General features: G+C 42.7%; 2 protein-coding genes across 3 annotated transcripts in view; one reads left to right on the forward strand and one right to left on the reverse strand.

Annotated features, from left to right (window-relative positions):
* Positions 1 to 22,213, forward strand: part of adamts17 (ADAM metallopeptidase with thrombospondin type 1 motif, 17) — a 150,649-nt gene that overhangs the window by 111,631 nt on the left and 16,805 nt on the right. The window contains exons 16-20 of one of the 2 annotated variants that reach the window (XM_019355478.2): positions 8,816 to 8,896; positions 9,830 to 9,987; positions 12,527 to 12,686; positions 18,003 to 18,138; positions 20,129 to 20,333. In XM_019355478.2, the coding sequence (XP_019211023.1) occupies positions 8,816 to 8,896; positions 9,830 to 9,987; positions 12,527 to 12,686; positions 18,003 to 18,138; positions 20,129 to 20,333 (740 nt within the window). The remainder of the gene's footprint in view (positions 1 to 8,815; positions 8,897 to 9,829; positions 9,988 to 12,526; positions 12,687 to 18,002; positions 18,139 to 20,128; positions 20,334 to 22,213) is intronic. The other variant, XM_025910618.1, reaches the window with a different exon arrangement.
* The window catches only part of mthfs (5,10-methenyltetrahydrofolate synthetase (5-formyltetrahydrofolate cyclo-ligase)), a 104,319-nt gene that overhangs the window by 21,262 nt on the left and 60,844 nt on the right, over positions 1 to 22,213 (reverse strand). The window contains exon 4 of the mRNA XM_025910716.1: positions 2,244 to 2,303. Coding sequence (XP_025766501.1) covers positions 2,244 to 2,303 — 60 coding nt within the window. The remainder of the gene's footprint in view (positions 1 to 2,243; positions 2,304 to 22,213) is intronic.

The following is a 22,213-nucleotide window of genomic DNA, read 5'->3' on the forward strand; positions in this document are numbered from 1 at the left end:
GACTTATGTATAAGAGTAATGACTCCTCTGGCATGTCTAGTAAAAGAAGAGTAATATACCTGACCCTGCCATCTTTTGGTTAATAAATGCATCTCTGATGCAGTAAGATGAGATTCTTGTAGGAAAATAATTCTAGAGTTGAAATGTTTTAGTCCGTTTAATACTTGTTTCAGCTTAACGAACTTCCGTATCCCCCTAAGGTTTCAGGTCGTAATGTTAACGTTCAAAATGTTTTCTTTAGTTGTCCTCTCCATAAAATATTGTCAGACTGTTTACTTAAATGAACAAAATAAAGTAAAAATTGAAGAAGCAGGTTTGCACATACATTCACACACTCACACATACCAGATAAAGAGCTTGTAAACAATTTCTGATTGAACATTTGCATTTCCTTGTTGGAAATGTCTCCCCCCTCCCTTGAACAACTTATCTGGAGGACGTTAATCCACATCACTGAGGAGTAACTAGTCAACGCGACCTCTCCAAAACCCCATAAATCAGACAGTGTACACCAACCATATAATGATACTGATTTTCCCCCATAATAAAGTAAAGTTTACCCTTGGTAGGACAAAACAAAACAAAAAAGACTTAGTTAAGGTTTAGCTGTTAATATATAACCCAAAAACGATTGCGATTAAACTCAGAACGACTATGCACTTAAAAACACCCAGTTATGTTAACATAAGTTCCACATAAATTTGAACTCAAAATTGTATCTGTCTCTCATCAGTGACTCAATTACTGGTCGGTTATGTTGAAGCAGAGGCAGTCTTATGCAGTGTCTTAATGGTTAACCTATTGTTTAACCGACTCACTGGTGATGAGCATCCTCTGCTGTTTCCGTCGGCAGATTCTTGTAGAATTCTTCGGCCTCTTGAGGTGTTGAGAAGAGGTGGATCTTTCCACCGTACAGGATCCTGAGTCTGCATGGGTTGTGCTGGAATCCACGGAAGGCATTGATATTAATAAACCGCTTGACAACCGGGTGAAATCCCTGTCGGATCCGAACCATCTCCGCAGACAGATCCTGCACAAATGTGATCTTGACCCCATCATGTGTAATTTGTTGTTTTCTTGCTTCCCGATATACCAGTTCCTTCTCTTGGAATTTTAAGAAGCGAACAAGCACCGCTCTGCTCTGGTTTGGTTTCCCGGAGGCAAGCGTGCGATGCACTCGTTCCAGTGTGAATGACATGTCGGGCGCTAGCCCCAGCCACTTAGGAAGCATGATGTAGAGTGATTGCTGCCCCTCTGCTCCCTCTTTTATGCCGAAGATGCGCAAGTTCTTTCGTCGTCCACGGTTTTCCAAATCATCTGTTTTGGCTTCAAGAAGTGCGATTCGTTTGATAGCCAAGTTCAGTGACATTTCTGTTTTTTCAAGTGTGCTTTCAACTTCGGCAATGCAGGCTTTGGCCTCCTCGATATGAGCCCCCTGGTTCAATATGTCTTGCTTTACCTCCGAGACTTTACCCTCCAGCGCAGTCACAGCGCCTGCCATCCCCGTCAGTCTTACATTGATGCTGTCCAACTTGGCTCCAAAATCCTACCAGAGTGATTTGAGTTCATCCAAAACTTCGGCTATGCTAGCCATGTTAGCATCTGTGTCGGATGTCGATGGTGTAGCGCCTGTCTTGCGTCTTCGGGTAAAGATTTCACACTGTTTCACAGATGAAGCTTTTGACATGTCAGTGCCGTATATTCCAGACTACACTAACCGCGCATACAAGGCTTTTTTATGGAAAGTTTGTACACTGTCTTGGGAGCGACCCCACTAAGCTGCCATCTTAAGGCTTGGCCACGTGACCCCCCGCATATAGCTCTTTTAGTGTGTGAGACATGAACAACATGACCTGGTCAGTCAGTATCTCTTTCGGGATACCAACTAGGGAGAGTTGTTTCAGAGTCTGAAAGAGAGCCTGTGCCAAGCTTTTAGCTTGCATGTGTCTTGGATGCATGCTCAATTATCCAGGTAAGTAAATCCCTAAAGATTGATTCTGCTCATCTGGACGTATTCAGTGTTTTCTCCCACTGAAAACGCTATGTCCAGGTGAACAGAATCAACCGTTTGGGTTTTCCTAGTATCAGATGAGTTGTTCAGCCAGACTTACAAATTATACTCTATTGTCCCTGATTAGTTACTCTCAAGTTCCTCATAAAACAAAAATCTGTTTAACTTGGCTCTCAGGTTTGATGCTGAAAGACTAAACAGACTCTGCTCTCTAATTGATTGCTCTACTCACCAATGAGTCTTGTTGATGGGCTTAGAGCTGGCTTCCTCCCAAAAGAGCAACCAGCTGACCCTTCAGGAATGAGAAATGAGACAGGCATGTACAAGCAAAGGTAAGTAAAGCTGGGATTTTAGCAGGTAAGTTATCAAACACAATTGTGGCAGCCTAAGCAGTACTACTGACAGTGTAGTACAACAATCTCCTGGTGAATGATGAGGGTTAGGGTTAGGGGTTAGAGGATGCTGAGGATTTGTAATGAAAAAGTAAGGGCAGCTAAAAGGAAGATGTAGAAGGAAAAGTTGGTTGGTCCAGATGATAAACCTGTGCAGGTATGGAGATGTCTGGGGCAGAGGGCAGTAGACTTTCAAGTACACGTATGAGGATGTTGAGACAGTGTGGTAAAATGAGATATCGGTTCAAGGCAAAAGTGGAATTACATCAGTGATTGGCTCTAGCCTCTTCTTGTTTGCGACTGAATATATGTGTGTGAATGAGAGGGAGACAGGTAGAATGGTGAACATGCACAAGGTAGTGAAGGAAGATGGGTTTAAATACCAAGCAAAGGACAGTGTACAACAGGTGAAGAAGAGCATGCAGGCAGGGTGGAGTGGGTGGAGATGAGAGTTGGGGTGATTTATGTCAGGAATTTAGCAGCAACAATTGCAGGGGAAGTTTACAAGATGGTAGTGGGAGTGAAGAAACTCCATTGTAACAGTCCCTTCACTCTGTAGACTGAGTAACAAGAGTTCTTGTTGGCTATACATGAAGTTTGCCTAATAGACTGTTGATAAAATAGCATAAAAGACATACAAAAACAAACAAAAAGAGCACCAAATGGAAGAGCTCTAAGCTGTGGTGTTTGTCCGCATCGCCATCTTGGCATTCTTTCCACCTTCTACTGCTGCACTGTACAAAGTATTATAACATCTTGCATATAACAGTGTGATGTGGTAACTCCACTGTTGGTGATGAAAAATGGCCTGCAGTGGGTAGTAAAGTACCTGAGTGCACTGTTGGCATCTAGCCAGCTACCATCAACTGCCAACTTGTTTATCACCAGTGCAAACAAGAAGGGGCTCAGCTCAGCTTCCTGATGTACTCTCACCCCACTTTGTCTGTCACTCCTACCTCACATCTCACCACTGTCTTGCTGTCTCATACTTGTCTTCTCTGCCACTCTTGACTTCTTCATACAGCACCACAGTTCTTCTCTTGGCATTCTATCATATGCTTTCTCTTGATACACAAAAACACTGTGTGGCTTCTTCCCAGTTCATCTATACTTCTCCATCAACACTGTCAAAGTCAGAATCCCATCTGTGGTTCCCTTTTTCAGTATTAAGCCATACTGCTTCTCACCGAAGTGCTTTATGCACTTTTTTAAATGCAGAGGCATACACTGCATCATGCACAAACCTATTGGAGTTATTACAATATCCAGTATTTCAGTCACATAATATTTATTGTACATTACAATATAAAGCGCCTTGAGGTGACTGTTGTTGTGATTTGGTGCTGTATAAATAAAGTTGAATTGAATTGAATAATGTATTCTATAGATTTGTCATTACTGACACTCAAATGTATTTATAAAGGTATATTGGCAAAATAACTCAATCACCCAAATCATTGACTTTAGGTGTTCCTATCACTTCCATGGCCACAGGTATATAAAATTAACCACCTAGGCATGCAGACTGTCCAGTCATAACATTTCCATATTTTCATAGTGCACAGAGGTTCCCGACTTTTTGCAGAGTTAATCTGTATAGGCCTTCAGATTAGTTCAAGAACAGCTTCATGGAATGGGTTTCCATGGCCAAGTAGATGCATCTCTACAGCCAAGCCTCAAGCACCTGCATCCAAGCCTCACCAAGCACAATGCAAAGTGTCCGTTCCAGTGGTGTAAAGGATGCCACCACTGGAACGCACGGATCAGTGAATGGATGTGTCGTTCATGCCTGGCATAAAGCTTGATGTCATCCATCAAAAAGAGGTGGCTGACTACTGCTCTATTCAAGAGTCGGTATCAATAGCCAGTCTTGTCAGTGATCTCACTGAGGGGGTACAGGCCTATGCAGAACAGCAGTGGGGACAGAGCTGAGACGTTCAACCTGAACCTTCATTCTGGTTCAGGTTGTGTTAATTTTTTAATCCTTATCACTCTGCTGATAATGAATAAAAGCCATTTTTCACCCCTTGGCTCATTTGGTGAGTCACATGATCAATAGTAGGTCAACGACCCATTTAAGGGACAACTCCCACTTTGGATTTACTACCTGGGACTCTCCACCATTTGGTTTTAGAACTGAAGAAGCTTCTCGGATGAGAGGTGAAACGTCTTCAAGAAACTTAAAGTCCAGCTTTCTTTCAAAGCTCCTTAGACTACCATGACCTGGATGACTGAGAACCTACACAGACATGCTACATATATCACTATGGGCATCTTCTTCTGCTTGTCCACCACAATTATGTCCGGCTGGTTAGCCATCTCCAGTTTGTCTCTCTGTATCTGGAAGTCAATCAGTATCTTAGCTCGGTCATTCTCAATCACACTAGGGGGAATATTCCATTTGACCTTGGGACTTCCAGGTGATACTTGGCACTGATATTCCAGTATACTATACCATGTATTCCCTGCTTGCTACCCCGTCGCACCCTGCTGTCATGTGCTGCATTGTCTCAGGGGCATCTTTGTAAAAAGATCCTCAAAAGCCAGACATAATGCCACGATCAAAGGAAATTCAGGAACAAATGAGAAACAAAGTAATTGAGATCTCTGTCTGCAAAAGATTTCTAAGGCCATTTCTAAAGCTGTGGGACCCCAGTGAATAACAGTGAGAGGCATTATGCACAAATGGCGAAAACAAGGAACAGTTTTCAGTTCCCAGGAGCGACCAGCTGACCAGAATTACCCGAAGAGCACAGTGACGACTCATCCAAGACCCCAGAAAAACATCCAAAGAACTGCAGGCCTCACTTGCCTCAGTTAAAGTCAGTGTTCATTACTCCATCATAACAAAGATACTGGGCAAAAACGGCCTGCATGGCAGAGTTCCAAGACAAAAACCACTGTTGACCAAAAGAAACATAAAGGCTCGTCTCAGTCTTGCCAGAAAACATCTTAATGACTTTTGGGGAAATGCTCTGTGGACTGACAAGACAAAAGTTGAACTTATCGGAAGGTGTGTGTCCCATTACATCTGGCGTAAAAGTAACACAGCATTTCAGAAAAGGAATATATTACACTCAGTAAAATGTGGTGGTGGTGTGATGGTTTGGGGCTGTTTGTAGGGCTGGGTGATATGACCCAAAATTCATATCTCAATATTTTTTAGCTGGATGGCGATATAAGATATATATCTCAATATTTTTTTTAAAGCCATAAAGTAAGAACAAAAAGAGAGTTCTTAGTCAAAGCTGTGTCCCAGATGTCACACAGGCACTTTTATTAACATACAGCGTAGATGTACATGAAAAAATTACTCAAATTATGAGCATTTATTAAATAACAATGCTCCATAAATAAAATAAAACAATGTTGTTTTTGTGCATAACAAAGAGCTCACAATTGTGCAGTCAAAATATAAACTAAAAGACGCTGAGCATAATAACAAAGACAGACAGATTTCACAGCTGCTCTATTCCCAACTTCTACTGCGTGACTGACAGCCTTGAGTTTGAAATCCGCTTCGTAACCATGTCTCTTAACAGGTGCCATTTATGGTCCTTATACACACACAATACGGTTATATTACGTTGAAGCACAGTACGTATTACTCCGCGAGGCTCCTCGGTAGCCGTAATGCTCCGACAATCCATCAAGCGGTGCAGCTCTGTAGCTTACCAAAGTCGTACTAAAACATTTTTTGACGTATTGCTGAGCGCTGTGTATCACATAAAATCGGTTCGCAGTCATCAAGCACAACCAGAATTCATACATAAGGCGCACTGTCAACTTTTGAGAAAATGAAAGGATTTTAGGCTGTGCAGCCCCTGTGGGCTACATAGCGTTAGCATGGTTAGCTCGTTAGCACAGTTAGCTCGTTAACACGTTGACGGCGTCCAGCCCCATGCACGGGGCGATGCCCAGTAACTCGTTAACGGAGATTTGCCGTGTCCATCTTGTCGCTGCCTGCAGGTGAAGCAATGGGGGAGGAGGGGGAGTTGTGTTCAGTGAAGGAGAGAGGCGAGGCCGAGTAACGTTGCGTAGAGACAAAAGTGGACGAAAGAGAGGCAAACTTGCAGCTCCACAAGTATAATTATAACGTAACATAGACTATATCGATATAAAGGATATTGTCACATCTTATATCTCGTATAAAAATATATCGATATTTTTAAAAAACTTGATATATCGCCCAGCCCTAGCTGTTTGGCTGCATTAGGACCTGGAAGACTTGCTGTGGTAAATGGAACCATGAATTCTGCTGTCTACCAAAACATCCTGAAGGAGAATGTTCAGCCATCTGTTCATGACCTCAAGCTTAAGCTAAGCGGTTCTGCAGCAGGGCAATGATCCAAAACACACCAGCAAGTCTACCTCAGAATGGCTTAAGAAAAACAAAATGACGACTTTGGAGTGGCCTAGTCAAAGTCCTGACCTGAATCCGAATTAGATGTTGTGGCATGGCCTTAAAAAGGCACTACATTTTTGAAAACCCGCCAATGTGGCTGAATTACAGCTATTCTGCAAAGATGTGTGGGCCAAAACTCCACACTGCTATAAAAGACTCCTTGCCAATTATTGCAAACACTTGATTGCAGTTGTTGTGCTATAATAATAACAGAGACTTGGCTGGACTCTTTTACCCCAGACACTGTGACTGAGCTAGCGGACAGGAACAAAGAGTCCGGTAGGGAATGCAGAGGAGGTCTGCTAGTGTATGTGAGCAATAATTGGTGTACCAACACCACAGTTAAAGTCGTCCACTGCTGCCCGGACATAGAGTATATATAGTATATATAACTGTACAGTAGCAACCAGCATTCCTACCCCTTACTCAATGTGCAGTACCACCAATTGCATCGCACCTTATACTGTGCTAATCATACTCCTTACACTGTACCTGTAGATATATTTATGTACTTTGTTGCTGTATATAACATGTGCATTACCTCTTAAACTTATTTTTATCTCTATTTATCTTATTGTCCTACCCAAAGAATGTTGAATGTAAAAACCTACAGCTGCAAATGGAGAGATGCCAACCTGTAATTCATTGTTCTATGTATCTTATCTTTTTTTCCACTAAGTAAAAGAAACCTTCATTTATAAACTGCATTTTGTGTTTACTTGTGTTATCTTTGTCCAATATTTACATTTGTTTGAAGATCTGAAACATTTAAGTGTGACAAATATACAAAAAAATAGGAAATCAAGAAATGGGGCAAACACCTTTGTCTCACCGCCGAATGGATAGATGGATGTGGCAAAATAACTGCAAGGCCCCTTTTCCATTAGTATCTACTCGCATGGACCACGGTTTTCAGGGTTTTCAATTAGGTCATAGTACCTGGTACCAGGTATTTTTTTTAGTACATGCTCGCCCGCGGTTCCAAGCGATCCAAGCATGTACTAAAATGTGATGTCGTCAGACTGCATGCCTCCGATTGGCTGGTGAGTAGTGTCACTTGATGAGTAGTGAGAACGTCTCATTAACAAAAATTAAAACCGTCATTTTTGAAACCTGGCAACGAGGGAAATGGCTACAAAAAACAACACCATGGTCCCCGAGTCTGACGAAAAGCCACAGAACGAGCAGCAGCTGTATTCTTGCCTCGATGTCCACCTTTTTTCTAGCGTTTTGTCACACATTAATTAGGACGTTGGACGCATTGCTATGACGACAACCATGCAGGATAGGTAGTACTTGTAATGGAAAACCAGTCAATTGAAGTCAAGTTGTGACGAATCCATGGCGTGTCGATCTGAGTAGATACTGATGGAAAGGGGCTTTAGTTACCGTTAGTAGCTCAGTTCATTATGAAGTGCTCAGAAATGAGCTGTTGTTTCTTCAGATTGAGAAATCATTTGAAGTTGTTTAAAAATTAGACCAACATGCTTCACAGCATGTGAAGTACAAATTATACTCAAAAATATGTTCACTATAAATGTCAGCAACAATGGCATAAAATGATAGTACCAAAATATGTTTGGGATCTTATGTCTGAAAGGTGTGTTCACCTGTCACAAAATGAAGAGTTATTACACAGCTTTATAGAGAACGGTAAGAATGATTTCCTGAAGGATTCTTTATGGCAGCGAGGTTGAATCATTCTGGGGGAGAAGGAGTAGAGTGGGGTGGGTGTGATGTGTTGTTCATGATGGAGAGAAGTTTGCTCCTCTCCAAATTCTGACCAATGAAGCTTCCATCCTTGCGGATTAATGTGTTGATTCTGGTGCCATGTTTGGTACTTATGCCCCTCAGGTGCTATTTGAGTAAGCATGAGTAAGGAACTAAATTTATCTTTAAATAGACAACTCCGATGTAGACAGAAACAACTAGCCCATCCCTTTCTGCCCACCATTTATGCGTCTGATGTGTGTGTTTTTTTTTGTCCTGCTTCTGTGTCTCTGTCAGGCTATATCGAAGCTGTGGTGATCCCTGCAGGAGCTAGAAGGATCAGAGTAGTGGAGGACAAACCTTCACATAGTTTTTTGGGTAATGATGCTTGTGTTTTCCAGATGACTTTGTGGTTCTTCTCAACAATGCCGCTCACTTTTAGACACGCTGAGACATTAGATACGATTTTTGTAAATATTTGGAAGGCACTGCTAGTGGGCTACAGCAGGATTAGACTACTTTATTACTAATGCAGATCTAACTAAATAATAATTTTAATCTTATCTTGATGAATATATTTGAAAAAAAAACTTTTTCTATTGTTATACAAAACTTTGGGCTTTTGACACATAGCCTGATATAATGTTTTCAGCTTGATGTTTTTGTCCGTTTGATCCTACTAGCAACCTAGCAAGACTACGGGATCCTTTTTTCAGAAGCTAATCAGACAGAAGATTGGGTAGCAGACCAATTTCCACAGTGTCCACAAAAAGCATCAGCACATCACTTTGATGCCAGTTGGATTTTGTTATACAGGCAATACAATATTTACAATGACACTGAATCTGACCAAAGATGATGTTTAGATCATGGAAGCCAAGTCCACTCTGATAGTCCAAGAGGGTGGTGATGTAGTCAGCTGTCTGGCCTTCAGAAAACTCACAATACGCTTCAAGGGCTCTTTGATTTGTGACAAAGTGGTGGGGCAACTATGAAAAAGAGGAAAAAGAAAACTCTTCTTTATTTTCCATTTTCCACTCATCACAATAGTGAATCCCAGTAAATAATATGAGTATATATATGTGTGTGTGTGTGTGTGTGTGTGTATATATATATATATATATATATATATATATATATATATCGACATATGTATGTATATATATATGTATGTATGTATGTGTATATATATCTATATCTATATGTATATATACATACGTATATATACATATATATATATATATATATATATATATATATATATACGTATGTATATATATTATATTATAACTTCTTGTATCTTACTTATAGCTCTCAAAGACTCAAGTAAGAGGTCCATCAACAATGACTGGAAAATTGAACTTCCAGGAGAATTTGAGCTAGCTGGAACCACAGTGCGCTATGTTAGAAGAGGAATATGGGAGAAGATGTCTGCCAAGGGACCCACTAAGACTCCTTTATATCTAATGGTAAATTGATTTGTATTGCGACTCATGGAAACAAACACACACCCACACAGATACACAACCAGTAAAAAGTTGACTGGTAGTTGAAAAAGTAGACTTATCTACTGATTTAATGTTTTTTCTTTATTTTAGATTCTCACTGAAGGCATCAAAACTGTCAATGAATACATATAGAAGAATTATGTAATAAATAAAAATGTAACTCAATAACTCAAAACATATTTTATATTTTATATTCTTTAAAATAGCCACCCTTTGCTTTGATTACTGCTTTGCACACTCCTGGCATTCTCTTAATGAGCTTCATGAGGTCGTCACCTGAAATGGTTTTCCAACAGCTTTGAAGGAGTTCCCAGAGATGCTGAGCACTTGTTGGTCCTTTTGCCTTCACTCTGCGGTCCATCTCATCCCAAACCATCTCGAATGGGTTTAGCTCAGGTGACTGTGGAGGCCAGGCCATCTGGTGCAACACTTCATCACTCTGCTTCTTGGTCAGATAGCCCTCACACAGCCTGGAGGTGTCTTTGGGGTCATTGTCCTGTTGAAAAATAAATGATGGTCCAATTAAAAGCAAACTGGAACCAATGATGGCATGTCGCTGCAGGATACTGTGGTAGCCATGCTGGTTCAGTGTACCTTCAGTTTTGAATAAATTCCCAACCAGCAAAGCACCCCCACTCCATCACACCTCCTCCTCCATTCTTCGCGGTGGGAACCATGCATGTAGAGACCATCTGTTCACCTTTTCTGCATCGCACAAAGACGGGGTGGGATCTCAGATTTGGACTCATCAGACCAAAGCACAGATTTCCACTGGTCTAATGTCCATTCCTTGTGTTTCTTGGCCCAAAGAAATTTCTTCTGCTTGTTGCTTTTCCTTAGTCGGCGTTTCTTAAAGGCCTGATTCACACAGTCTCCTCTGAACAGTTGATGTAGAGATGTGTCTGCTACTGTGTGGCATTTATCTGGGCTCTAATCTGAGGTGCTGTTGTGATTTCTGAGGCTGGTAACTCAAATGAATTTATCCTCAGCAGCAGAGGGGACTCTTGGTCTTCATTTCCTGGGGCGGTGCTCATGTGAACCAGTTTTATTGTAGGGCTTGATTGTTTTTGCGACTGCACTTGGGGACACAAAAAACCTCAAAGTTTTACCAATTTTCCAGATTGACTGACCTTCAATTCTTAAAGTAATGATGGACTGTCGTTTCTCTTTATTTAACGGATTGGTTCTTGCCATAATATGAATTCTAACAGTTGTCAAATAGGGCTGTCAGCTGTGTACCAACCTGACTTCTGCACAATACAACTGATGTTCCCAACTGCATTAAGAAGGTAAGAACTTCCACAAATGAACCCTGACAAGGCACACCTGTGATGGGAAAACCAATTCAGGTGACAACATCATGATGCTTACTGAGAGAAGGCCAAGGGTTTGCAGCGCTGTCAACAAAGCAAAGGGTAGCTACTTTCAGGAATCTAAAATATAAGACATATTCAGAGTTATTTATCAATTTATTCTTTGCTTCATAATTTCATATATCTTGATTCACATATTTGATGTCTTCAGTATGTATCTACCACTGAATCAGAGGACAAGTTTCTGTCTGATAGGCGGCTCACAGGGCAACAGCTTCAAGCACAGCTTTAAGCAACTTAATAGTGGTCGTAGTAAGTCTCAGTTTTAACTGTGAAGAAAAGACTTCAAGCTGTAAGTTGGAAGGGACGAGTTGCAGCAAGAAAGCCATTGCTAAGATGTCAGAATAAGACAAAGATGAGATATTATACTGCATAATTTCAATAAAAAAAACTGTGGTGTTGTAAAACTTTTGAAGGTACGTATGTACATACATAGAGAGAGAAAGGTAGATGTCAGGTACACTAAACTTAAGTAGCAGATTGGGGGTTTTTTTGTTGCTCATTTTCAGTTCTGTTTTTGTACCTGCCCATTTTCAGAGGAATTTTTTTTGGGGGGGCGGCTTGTTTATTAAGCCACTTAATGCTCACCTGTGATTCATTCAAGCATTAAAAAGGCACCCAACTCCAGGGTTGGACCAGTTTTATAACCCTAACAGACAACTTGGCAAATAAACAATTTTAAATACCATTTTAGCCACTTTGTAGAAGGGCAGGAAGTACCCAGAACACAGCCATGTTGTTACTGTATTTAAACAATTCAAACAGAAACAGCAGTCTTCCGTTGATTATGGTGGTCCTATCTCAGTCCATCAGCCAGTCTATCTGCATCCCTCAGATTTTGTCAGTCTTTTTAAAGATACAAGTTATGTCTCTATTGAAATGGATTAGGCATTTGAGTTTTACCTTTTTAAATAGCCACCTTCCTTCTGGTGCAGCTATAAATCTCTGACGCGCTTTATTATTAAAGTTTAAAGAACAGAAAAGAAAAAGTTTAAAGAACAGCTATACACTTGACTGGGTTTATCAACAATATTTTATAGCTAGAAAAGCAAATAAATGTAGAGAAATTTGGTAAGCTATGGGTACAACTTCCCTTGTCTTTCAACCCTTCTATGTCATATTAACAGGTACTGCTATTTCATGACCAGAGCTATGGAATCCACTATGAGTACACAGTGTCTTTAAACACAAGTCAGAACAGGACCACTGAGGAACAAAGGGAACCAGAGTATCTCTACATCTGGACACATAGTAGCTGGCAAGATTGCAATGTCCATTGTGGAGGAGGTAAGCTCTCTACTTTATTTGGTTTGCTTTGTGAAACAAACAAAAATGAAGTAATACAGGGGAACTGACACAAAAGGATGAAGCTAAACTCCAAACAATCAGGAACCGAGAATATAACTAATCAGGAAAATGCACAAAGAACTATATAAACAAAACTATAACCAGGAACTAAGGAAAAGAAAAACACGATTCAATTAACAAATAAATTAACGAATTAATTCAAAATAAAACAAAACTAGACAGTCCATCAAATCAAGACAGTGCGTAAACCTTCACAACCATGACAACATATGTGTGGACCGTAGACTTGATAGACCCAAAATAGGCAGGACACATTGAAAGGATTTTACTGAAGGATAAAAAACTGGCTTGAGTTTTGTCAACGGGGATGCAGCCCATACAGACAAAAATAACCAGAGGAGTGACTCTAAAAAAAGGCAGGTCATTAATGAGAAGCAGACCAAAAGAGAAATAAGTGGAACTTGTAGCCAATGGTAGAAATATTGTGTGATGATTATTGGGAAATAGGAAACAGATGAGCAGGTAGGGATGGAAATTGATAAGAATTTAGCAATAACGATTATTGAAATCACTTATCGATTTGATTTCTTATTGATTCTCATTTGGTTCTTACTGGCTTATTTGTCAAAGGTTTGTGCATGTTGGAGGTATTTCCCCATGTTGTTGTGATCTGTGTTAGGGTCACTGCTCAAAAATTAATGTAATACAAATATTACACAGAACACTTTTCTTAAAAGCAATGCAATATGTTACTTAATTACTCCATAGAGAAGGTAATTTTACTTGTTGATAAGAATCACATTGTCTCACAATTAATCATACCTACCATTTAATATAAACACGTACTCTTAAATCCCCCAAATTATTATCTAAAATATACAGAACACTTTCTAAAATAGATGAATCAATATCCCTTCCTATTGGAAAGTGGGAAGCAGATTTATCAGTAAGCTTAGACCAAAACTTCTGGTCTCAGGTATGCTTAAAAACCTTTAAATTGATTAAAAATCCCAGTCTGCAATTAATACCATACAAAATACTACATAGAGTGCACTATACTGGTCATCGGATGTTCAAGATGGGCTTTACATCTTCCAACAACTGCTCACACTGTCAAGGCAATACACCAGACAATTACATCCACGCCCTTTGGTTCTGTCCACCAGTGCAGAAGTTTTGGCGTGAGATATGTGAAGACTTATCAAAGTGTCTGAAATGTAACATTCCAGCCTCCCCTTTAGTGTGCTTGCTGAGCAACTTGGATGAGGTCACTGCAGAAATAAACACAGCCCACATTGTTTTTACAGCCCTATGCATTGCCAAGAAAACGGTCCTCCTTAACTGGAAAAATAAAAATAATCTTAATTCTAATCAATATAAAAACCATCTAATAGATCACATTAGTCTTGATACAGCCTCTGCCACCACATTTGATCAATCCCTTTGGGCTCCTTTGATCGGCTTCATCACCTAGTGGGGATGGGGGGTCATGGTTTGGTCCTGCCTTCGCTATTGTGGTTGATGTGGAGGTTGGGATGGGCTTAGGGCGCCAGGAGAACCCCTAGAGACGTTATCCCTGGAGGGCTCAACCCGGGGGGTTGTGGTCATAACCTGGTTAGTGGCTCTGGTCGCTCTTAGAGGGTGTTCTCCTCGTGGCTGCGTGCAGCGGGGGCTGGGGGATGGTCTGTACTGGCGGACGTAGGTTACTGGCCTGGTGGCCTGGCTGCCCCTGAGTGGATCCGGGGCAGGCGGGGGGCTTGGGGTTCGGGGTGCTTCGTCTCCGTGATGGGCTCTGGCTGGGCCTTGGGGGCTTCGGTCCTCGTCGGTGTGTCGCCGAGGTTGTGGGCGGGTGGGTGCACGGGGGCTCAGCCCTGGCGCAGGGGGCCTCTGGTGCATCGGCCTAACTGGGGGGCTCTTCAACTGGCAGGGAGGTTGTTCCATCCTTGCAGAAGTCCACTCTGCAGGTGGGGGAGAGACACAGGAGAGGTGGAGAATAAACCTAACCTGGGTGTCTGTTGTCTTGTGTAGTCTGGAGATGATTGAATGTTGGGGTGGGTATAGTTTCCTCTGCGGTGGGGTGGGGTGGGGTGGGCTTCCCCAGGTCCTGTGGGGCTTAGCGGTGCTGCTGCCATAGGCCCCGGTCTGGTTGGGCCTGGGCACCCTTGCCTTGGTGGGTACTAGAGGACGGGGTGCCTACTGGGGTCAGCGGGGGAGCTGGCCCTAAGGAGGGGCATCTTGCCCCTCCCTTCTTTTCCTCCCCATCCCCGGCTGCCTCCCTCTTCCCGCTCCACCACACCCACCCACACAGGTAGGGCCTTGGGGTGCGGGTGTGTCACCAGGGTGCAGAGGAGGCATTCCCCCCCCCCTCTGTCCCCTTCTGGCCACCTGTGCCTCAATTTTATTTCACAACTTAGACATCCACATTATTCACACTCTCATAACACACACACACATATGTATATAGGGCCTTGAGGGTGACCACGTTAACGGCGTCCAGAGGACGGTCTGTGTATTCAACCCTACCTCTGGCGCCGGTGCCCACCTCTCAATTTTAAATCCATGTAGACATTGAGGGTTCTCGGGAGGGGCCGTGCTAACACCTGCTGCTCTCTGGCAGCAGCACCATGCCCTCCCTTGTTTTAAATGCACTTTAGAACAACACGCAGCAACACTACACATGAGCGGGAGGAGGGAGGTATGGGGTCTTCACACACCCCCGTTCTCTACTAGCCATCAGGGCGGGGGGCTGGGAGGAGGTGTTGGCTGTCCGATTGGCCTCCCTGCTGCTGCGGAGCCTGGGGCGGTCTGCTTGCCTCCACCCCGGGGGAAAGGGTCACATCTCTTGGGTCTGGGTGCCGTTTCCCCCTCTGGGGGCGAGGGTACCTGGACCCGGGGCATAGAGTATGTTTGGGGAGTATGATTGTGTGTACATGTCTATGTATGTCTATCCCTACGTTGGGTGAGTGCTGAGTGTTTGTATATGTGTGCATGAGGGTGGGAAAGCATGTTTATGTCTGTGTGTGCCTGTTTGTCTGTGTCTATATGTCAGGTCGGGTCTTAGACTCCACCTCCCTGGGTACTCCCAGGCCCTCCAAGTGTGGAGGCCTATCTCCCCTCACCACACTCCCTGCTGGTAACTGATGCCCTCAGGGGTTGGTGCATTGGTGGTTCTTGGTGTCCGGGGCTGGGCGCTCAGGTATGCACCAGCTCACTCCCGGTGGCTACTTGGCGGGGCCTGGTGTCTGTCGCTCGGTCAGGCCTCTTCCGGGGCAAAGGGGGCCCTCAGGCCTCCGGCCTCGGGGCCTGCAACTCGGTTCACTCTGGCACAGCTGGCTGCCGGCAGAGCCGGCGGGCACGCCAGTGCAGCCCCCTCTGGCTTCTGCTCCGTGGCTACTGGGTGACCCCTCGTCTGGGGATCTCCTCAGCCCTTCCCAGGAGGGTGGCACGGATGCCCCTCCGGTGGTACTCCTTGGGCTCTCGCACTCTGGGGCCTCTGGATGTCTGGAGCCTGGATCTCCTCCATGCCTGCTTCATGCCCTGGGGGACGGGGCTATGAGCCTCCACACCCTCTAGCAGACCGTTACATGGGGAAACCTTTTGTATACAAGCGCATTGATCCACACAGGTGTGCACACGGGTGTTTACTGTTCGTAGACATAAACTACACCTTTCTTAGCTGCTACTTCAAAGCACATTGTGCGCTGTCTGTCCTGCGTGCTGCACAACAACTTTCAATATTTAGTATTTACTGCTGTTCACACTTAGCTAGATTAACGTAATGGTATTGTGTTTAGTATGTTGCTTTGTTTTTGTTTGGTTTTTTTTGCTTGTCTTCTCTTCTTTTTCTCTCAACAGGTGATCCAGGAGATTTTTTTTTTTCTCTTTGTCTTTGTAAGTGCCCTTTCTCACTGTCCCTTTTCCCTTCTGTTTTTCTTTTCCTTCCTCTCTTTCTTTCTCCCTTTCCTATCCCCCAGTCATGTCTGTCCCATCTGTAACAACTGAAAATAAAATAAATAATAACAACAAAGTTTGATCAAATGGACCAATACGGCAATGCCATGATGATCCATTTGGCAAAATAAATCCATTTGGTATCCTTGTTGGTCTTCAGACAACAATTCTGATGGCTAAAGAACCAAATGGGATGGACAAAAAAAAAATATATATATATAAACACGTACACTACATTCCCACACAGCGACACAAATCCATCCACCCATAAATGGCCCCTTTGACTCCCCCCTTAAACCAGCGTTCCTCCGTGTCCAGGATGTGTACATCCTCATCATTGAAAGAGTGTCCACTGGCCTGTAGGTGTAAACAGACTGCGGAGTCCTGGCCTGATGAGGTGGCTCTTCTGTGTTGTGCTATTCGCTTCGCCAAAGGTTGTTTGGTTTCCCCGATGTATAAGTCCTGGCAATCCTCCTGGCACTTAACAGTGTACACTATATTACTCTATTTATGTCGGGGGACCTGATCCTTGTGGTGGACCAATTTTTGGCGCAGCATGTTTTGGGGTTTGAAAGCCACAGAGACTCTGTGTTTAAACAAAATGAACTCAACTGTTCCAATACTCCTGACACATACAGGATCACTAAGGGTTTTCACTTTGATGGCAGTTGTCTTTCTTCTCTCCTGCATTGCCTGGAGCTTCTTTAGGCGCCTCCTCAGCTTTGAAAAATGCCCAGCTTAGATAAACACATTTACAGCCCATTGTTTGCCAGTCCTGCTAGTTTCAGTCACTGTGAAAAAGTACTGTTTATAAGCGTGGGGAAACCTGCAGTCAGCTGACCCTGAAAAAGTCACTTGGATGAGTGACGTTTCTCTTAGAGGCATGCCATCTTTCTGCATGCCAAGCATTGAAGGTTCTGAACCCTCAGTTGCTCCAGATGCATTCATCAGAGTCTGAATGCGTGTGAATGTTTGATAGAAAGCACTTATATGTAGAGTAAAATTCTAGTATCACTGTATGTGAATGGGTGAATGTGGCATCTTGCATAAAGCACTGAGTGCTCCAATAGACTAGAAAAGCACTAAGTCCAACTAGTTCAAACTCAGACACGCATGATTATAATATAAAGTAGTTAATATGGTGTTATTAAAAAGGTGCATTTTCCCCCTTAAATCCCACACTCAATTCTCTCAGCCAGTCTGATTTTTATGAGTACCTCAGCAGAAATGGGATAAAAAAATTCTTATTCCCTGCTCTTTTCTGGTATTTTATAACGGGTGGGATAAGGTATAGCACTTACACATATGTGTGTTTGTTTGTATGTCTGTGTGTGTTTTGTACAGGACAAAGGAGGACAGTGGTTTCATGTATGAGGATAGTTAACAAAACTATGGAGGTTGTCAACGATAGTTACTGTCAACCTGAAAACCGACCGCAACCGCAAGTACGTCTCTGCAACACTCACCCCTGCCAGTACCGGTGAGACACACACACACACACACACACACACACACACACACACACACACACAAATAGCCATTGGAATAGATACAGTATTACATAATACATATACTTTATTTAGCCCATTTTTAGAAATTCTTTTGTTACAACAGTGATGATGTAGTTGTAATAATAATAACATAACAGAAGGTACAAATAACAAAATATGTATACTTTCCTACAAAACTCAGTAAACACATGAAATCTCAGGTCATGATTCATTTTCTCAACCATTTTTAGGCCATATTCAGACTGTAGTTCGTTCAGTCAATCAAGCAATTTATTTATAAGCACATTTAAAAACCAGCACAGGATGACCAAAGTGCTATACAAAGTTGGTTATCAATAGGTCAATGATTTGGGGGTTTTAGGAGCATTCATTGCACTATGCAGCACAATAATTTGTTAAAGTAATCTCTTTTTGTGTCCTGTTTGTTTTCAAAGATGAAAACCAGCACAAAGAGACTTCACAGCGATCACCATGGTGATTCGACTTTAGAAATATCACAAACAATCACCGCAAAGGATGGCTCACTTTATCACAGTAGTGGGCTGGGGTCAGCATTTACTCAGCTTTAACATCACTCTGGGTTTTTGGCTATGTTAGTATTAGCATGCTGTCTGTGCAGGTGCTCACAAAGAGCCGAAATTTTGTTAACAGTAAAATGCAGTTGTTCCTGTCCTGACGCAGTCTCCACTTTACCGCGCTTGTTTTGTGTTGTTTGTGCAATAAAAATAAAAGTAATGTCCATATCCATGCTGGAAACCGCGGAGTTATTGTACTCCTCTGACACACAAACTGAAATCAGCTTATCGTAGCGAGAGTGCCAGAACCGATAAGCAGGATAGATAGGCTGGCAATTCGGTTCTCGATTCCATCACCATCACTAACCACTATAGCTCTATAGAGCTGCTTCAACAGTCCAGGTATGGATCATGGTCCACTCAGACTCAATGTCCCCAGTCTCCTGACTTGCATGCTGTTGAAGCTTTGCTAGAAGTGAGAATTCTCACAGACCAGGGTCTCTTCCAGACTTTCACAGTGTGCCCTCACTATATATGGGGCTATTTCCCACATACGCATGGAAATCCCACAGTAGGAAAGTGACCCATCTGGGGACAATGGAGTCCCTAGCCTGAGTCTGACCCTTATTGATAAGCCCATCCTCTCGGCTTGTCACAGTGGGGCCCAATAGCCCCAATCCTGGTGAGATAACACAATCTACTTTTTTTTCTCCACCAAGGTGTCATTGTAATTGCATTTTCAGAGCACTAGATGCTGCTGGTAGTTTTATAATTTAGGATAATAACTTCACCTGAGTGATGACAGAAATGATCAGTTCAAGGTTTCACAATGGGTATTCTATAACCCAGTATTAGAGCACATAGGTGTGCCGTGAAACATGATCAGATGTGCCATGGAAGATCATCTGGTTCCACCTGATTAGTACTGTAAGCGATTGGCATAATGGGCAGAACGAATACATTCTCTTCCACTAGAGGGCAGTACAACTACCTGCTCTAATTAAATGGGTTGCCAACTGACAGTGAAATAGAAGAAGACAAAGTCATGCCGTAAGACGACGTTGTGCGTAATAGCAGTAGATAAATATTTGAAAAGAAAAAGTAGTCAGTTTGACCTGGGTCCTGGAGAAAAATTCCGACCCAGATGAAGCCTCTAGCATGAGCAGTGGTCAGAAGAAAGCAAAAAAGGTCTACTGGGGACAAACCGAGCCAAATCCGCTATACCTGGTGCACGGGGAAAAATGATTAATATGCTTTTTGTGACATCTTTGTTTGATGCTGTCCCCTGTGACTTTTATAATGTGAAATATGTGCTGTGGCTCCAAAAGGTTGGGAAACACTGCTCTAACCAGTGGATAACATCACAGAAGTTACATCCTTGTTTGTTCTACAATTCATTGGTATGAATGAACTCAAAAATATAAACAACTGATATTTTTCACAGGTGGATGACAGGTGAGTGGGGGCCTTGTTCTGTCATTTGCGGTAAAGGTCATCAGCAGAGGGAGGTGTTGTGTCTTTACCACCTACAGAACGGTTCAGTCATCCACACCAGGGACCTGTACTGCCAAGGAGGAAAACCTCCTGTTGTACAGGGCTGCGAGGGCCGCCTTTGCCTCACAGCGTGGGAAGCTTCAGAATGGTCCAAGGTATGGCACATGCAAACTTTCTGTAATTTAATTTTAAGAAACCATGAAACTGTAAGAAGAGCCCTTAAGAGTATACTGGATGTATTTAATCTGTAAGATTAAGTGCATCCTATAAGAGGTGTACTGATTTGAAAACTGAATCAAATTCATCACCCAGAATATTTGGAAGTTACCTCATTTGGTGTATGATGTGCCCTTTTTCTGTAAGCATCTGCCAGATTCCTTCAAGTGCTGCAGTGTCAAGAATGCATATGTTCATGTCAGCTCCTTTAAGTAGCGTAGGAACAAAAAACCCTTGGATTTCAATCTAACAGAATCAACTTTTGGAGATTTACTTACCTGGATGATTGAGACTGCATCAAGACATTTCAATCTATATCTTTAGGGCCCGAGCACTGAGAGTGCGAAGGCCCTATTGTATCTGCTCTGTTTATTATTATTATTATTATATTATTAGGGCCCGAGCACTGAGAGTGCGAAGGCCCTATTGTATCTGCTCCGTTTATTATTAGGGCCCGAGCACTGAGAGTGCGAAGGCCCTATTGTATCTGCTCCGTTTCTTATTATTAGGGCCCGAGCACTGAGAGTGCGAAGGCCCTATTGTATCTGCTCTGTTTATTATTATTATTAGGGCCCGAGCACTGACAGTGCGAAGGCCCTATTGTATCTGCTCCGTTTATTATTAGGGCCCGAGCACAAAAGTGCGAAGGCCCTATTGTATCTGCTCTGTTTCTTATTATTATTATTATTATTATTAGGGCCCGAGCACAAAAGTGCGAAGGCCCTATTGTATCTGCTCTGTTTCTTATTATTATTATTATTATTATTATTATTATTATTATTATTATTATTATTTCGGCAAATGAATCGGCCTTTTGAGGGCCTAAACATGCTTGAAAACTCATGAAATTTTGCACACGCGTCAGGTCTGGTGAAAATTTACGTATTTTAATGTCCGTAGACATGTCCAGGGAAAATTGGCTCAGTAGCGCCACCTAGAAAAATGAGAAACGCGAGCCCCCGAGATGGGTATGACCTACATGTATAAAACTCGGAACACATATCTAACGTTCGGAGACGCAGAAAAAAGTCTATTATGGCCATGTCCTAAACCCAACAGGAAGTCCGCCATTTGGAAGTGAAGGTGACATTTTGGCTCTAATTTTGCCATTTCCATGCCTCGAACTTTTGCGAACTCCTCATTGGAATTTCATCGTACAAGCTTCATATTTGGTCAGTGTCAACTACACACCTGGGCCATGTTAAATTGCGGAGCTTTTGAGTTTTCGGGTTACTGTGAGGCCGTGGCGCCACGGCGAATTTCGATGACTCGCCATGAAAATCTTATTGCCTCTCGTTCTGTCATACATTGTCCGACCTTGACCAAAGTGGACACATATGATAAGGCTCCACCCCTGAACATATTTCAACTGCCATATTTGACATCAGGGACAGCGCCACCTAGTGGGAACAGGAAATGTCATGTTTTACACTTTGGGGTACAGTATTGTAATGGGTGACATCTGCAGCCTCAAATTTGTCCAGGAAAGCCTTAAGGAGTTGGTCTTGGGTTACAGAGAAAACTGTGAGTTTTCGCTGAAGGGTGTGACCCCAGCAGCATGGCGAACATTGAGGTCTCGCCATGAAGAAACAAATTAGTGTAACTCAATGAAATCCAATCTGATCAGTACCAGATTTTACAGGGATGATGTCAGACCCGCCCTGAACAGATTGATATGCCCATTGTCAGGAATACGTAGAGCGCCACCTAGTGGCACCAGGAAATGTCATGTCTTTCATTTTGTTGTACTGATTTTCACAGGTTCATCGTGGCCACCTCAAAAGCGGTGAATATCACCATCAGTCCCTGTTGATGCTTC

The sequence above is a fragment of the Oreochromis niloticus genome, linkage group LG1 (genome assembly GCF_001858045.2).
Source record: "Oreochromis niloticus isolate F11D_XX linkage group LG1, O_niloticus_UMD_NMBU, whole genome shotgun sequence".
Lineage (NCBI taxonomy): Eukaryota > Metazoa > Chordata > Actinopteri > Cichliformes > Cichlidae > Oreochromis > Oreochromis niloticus.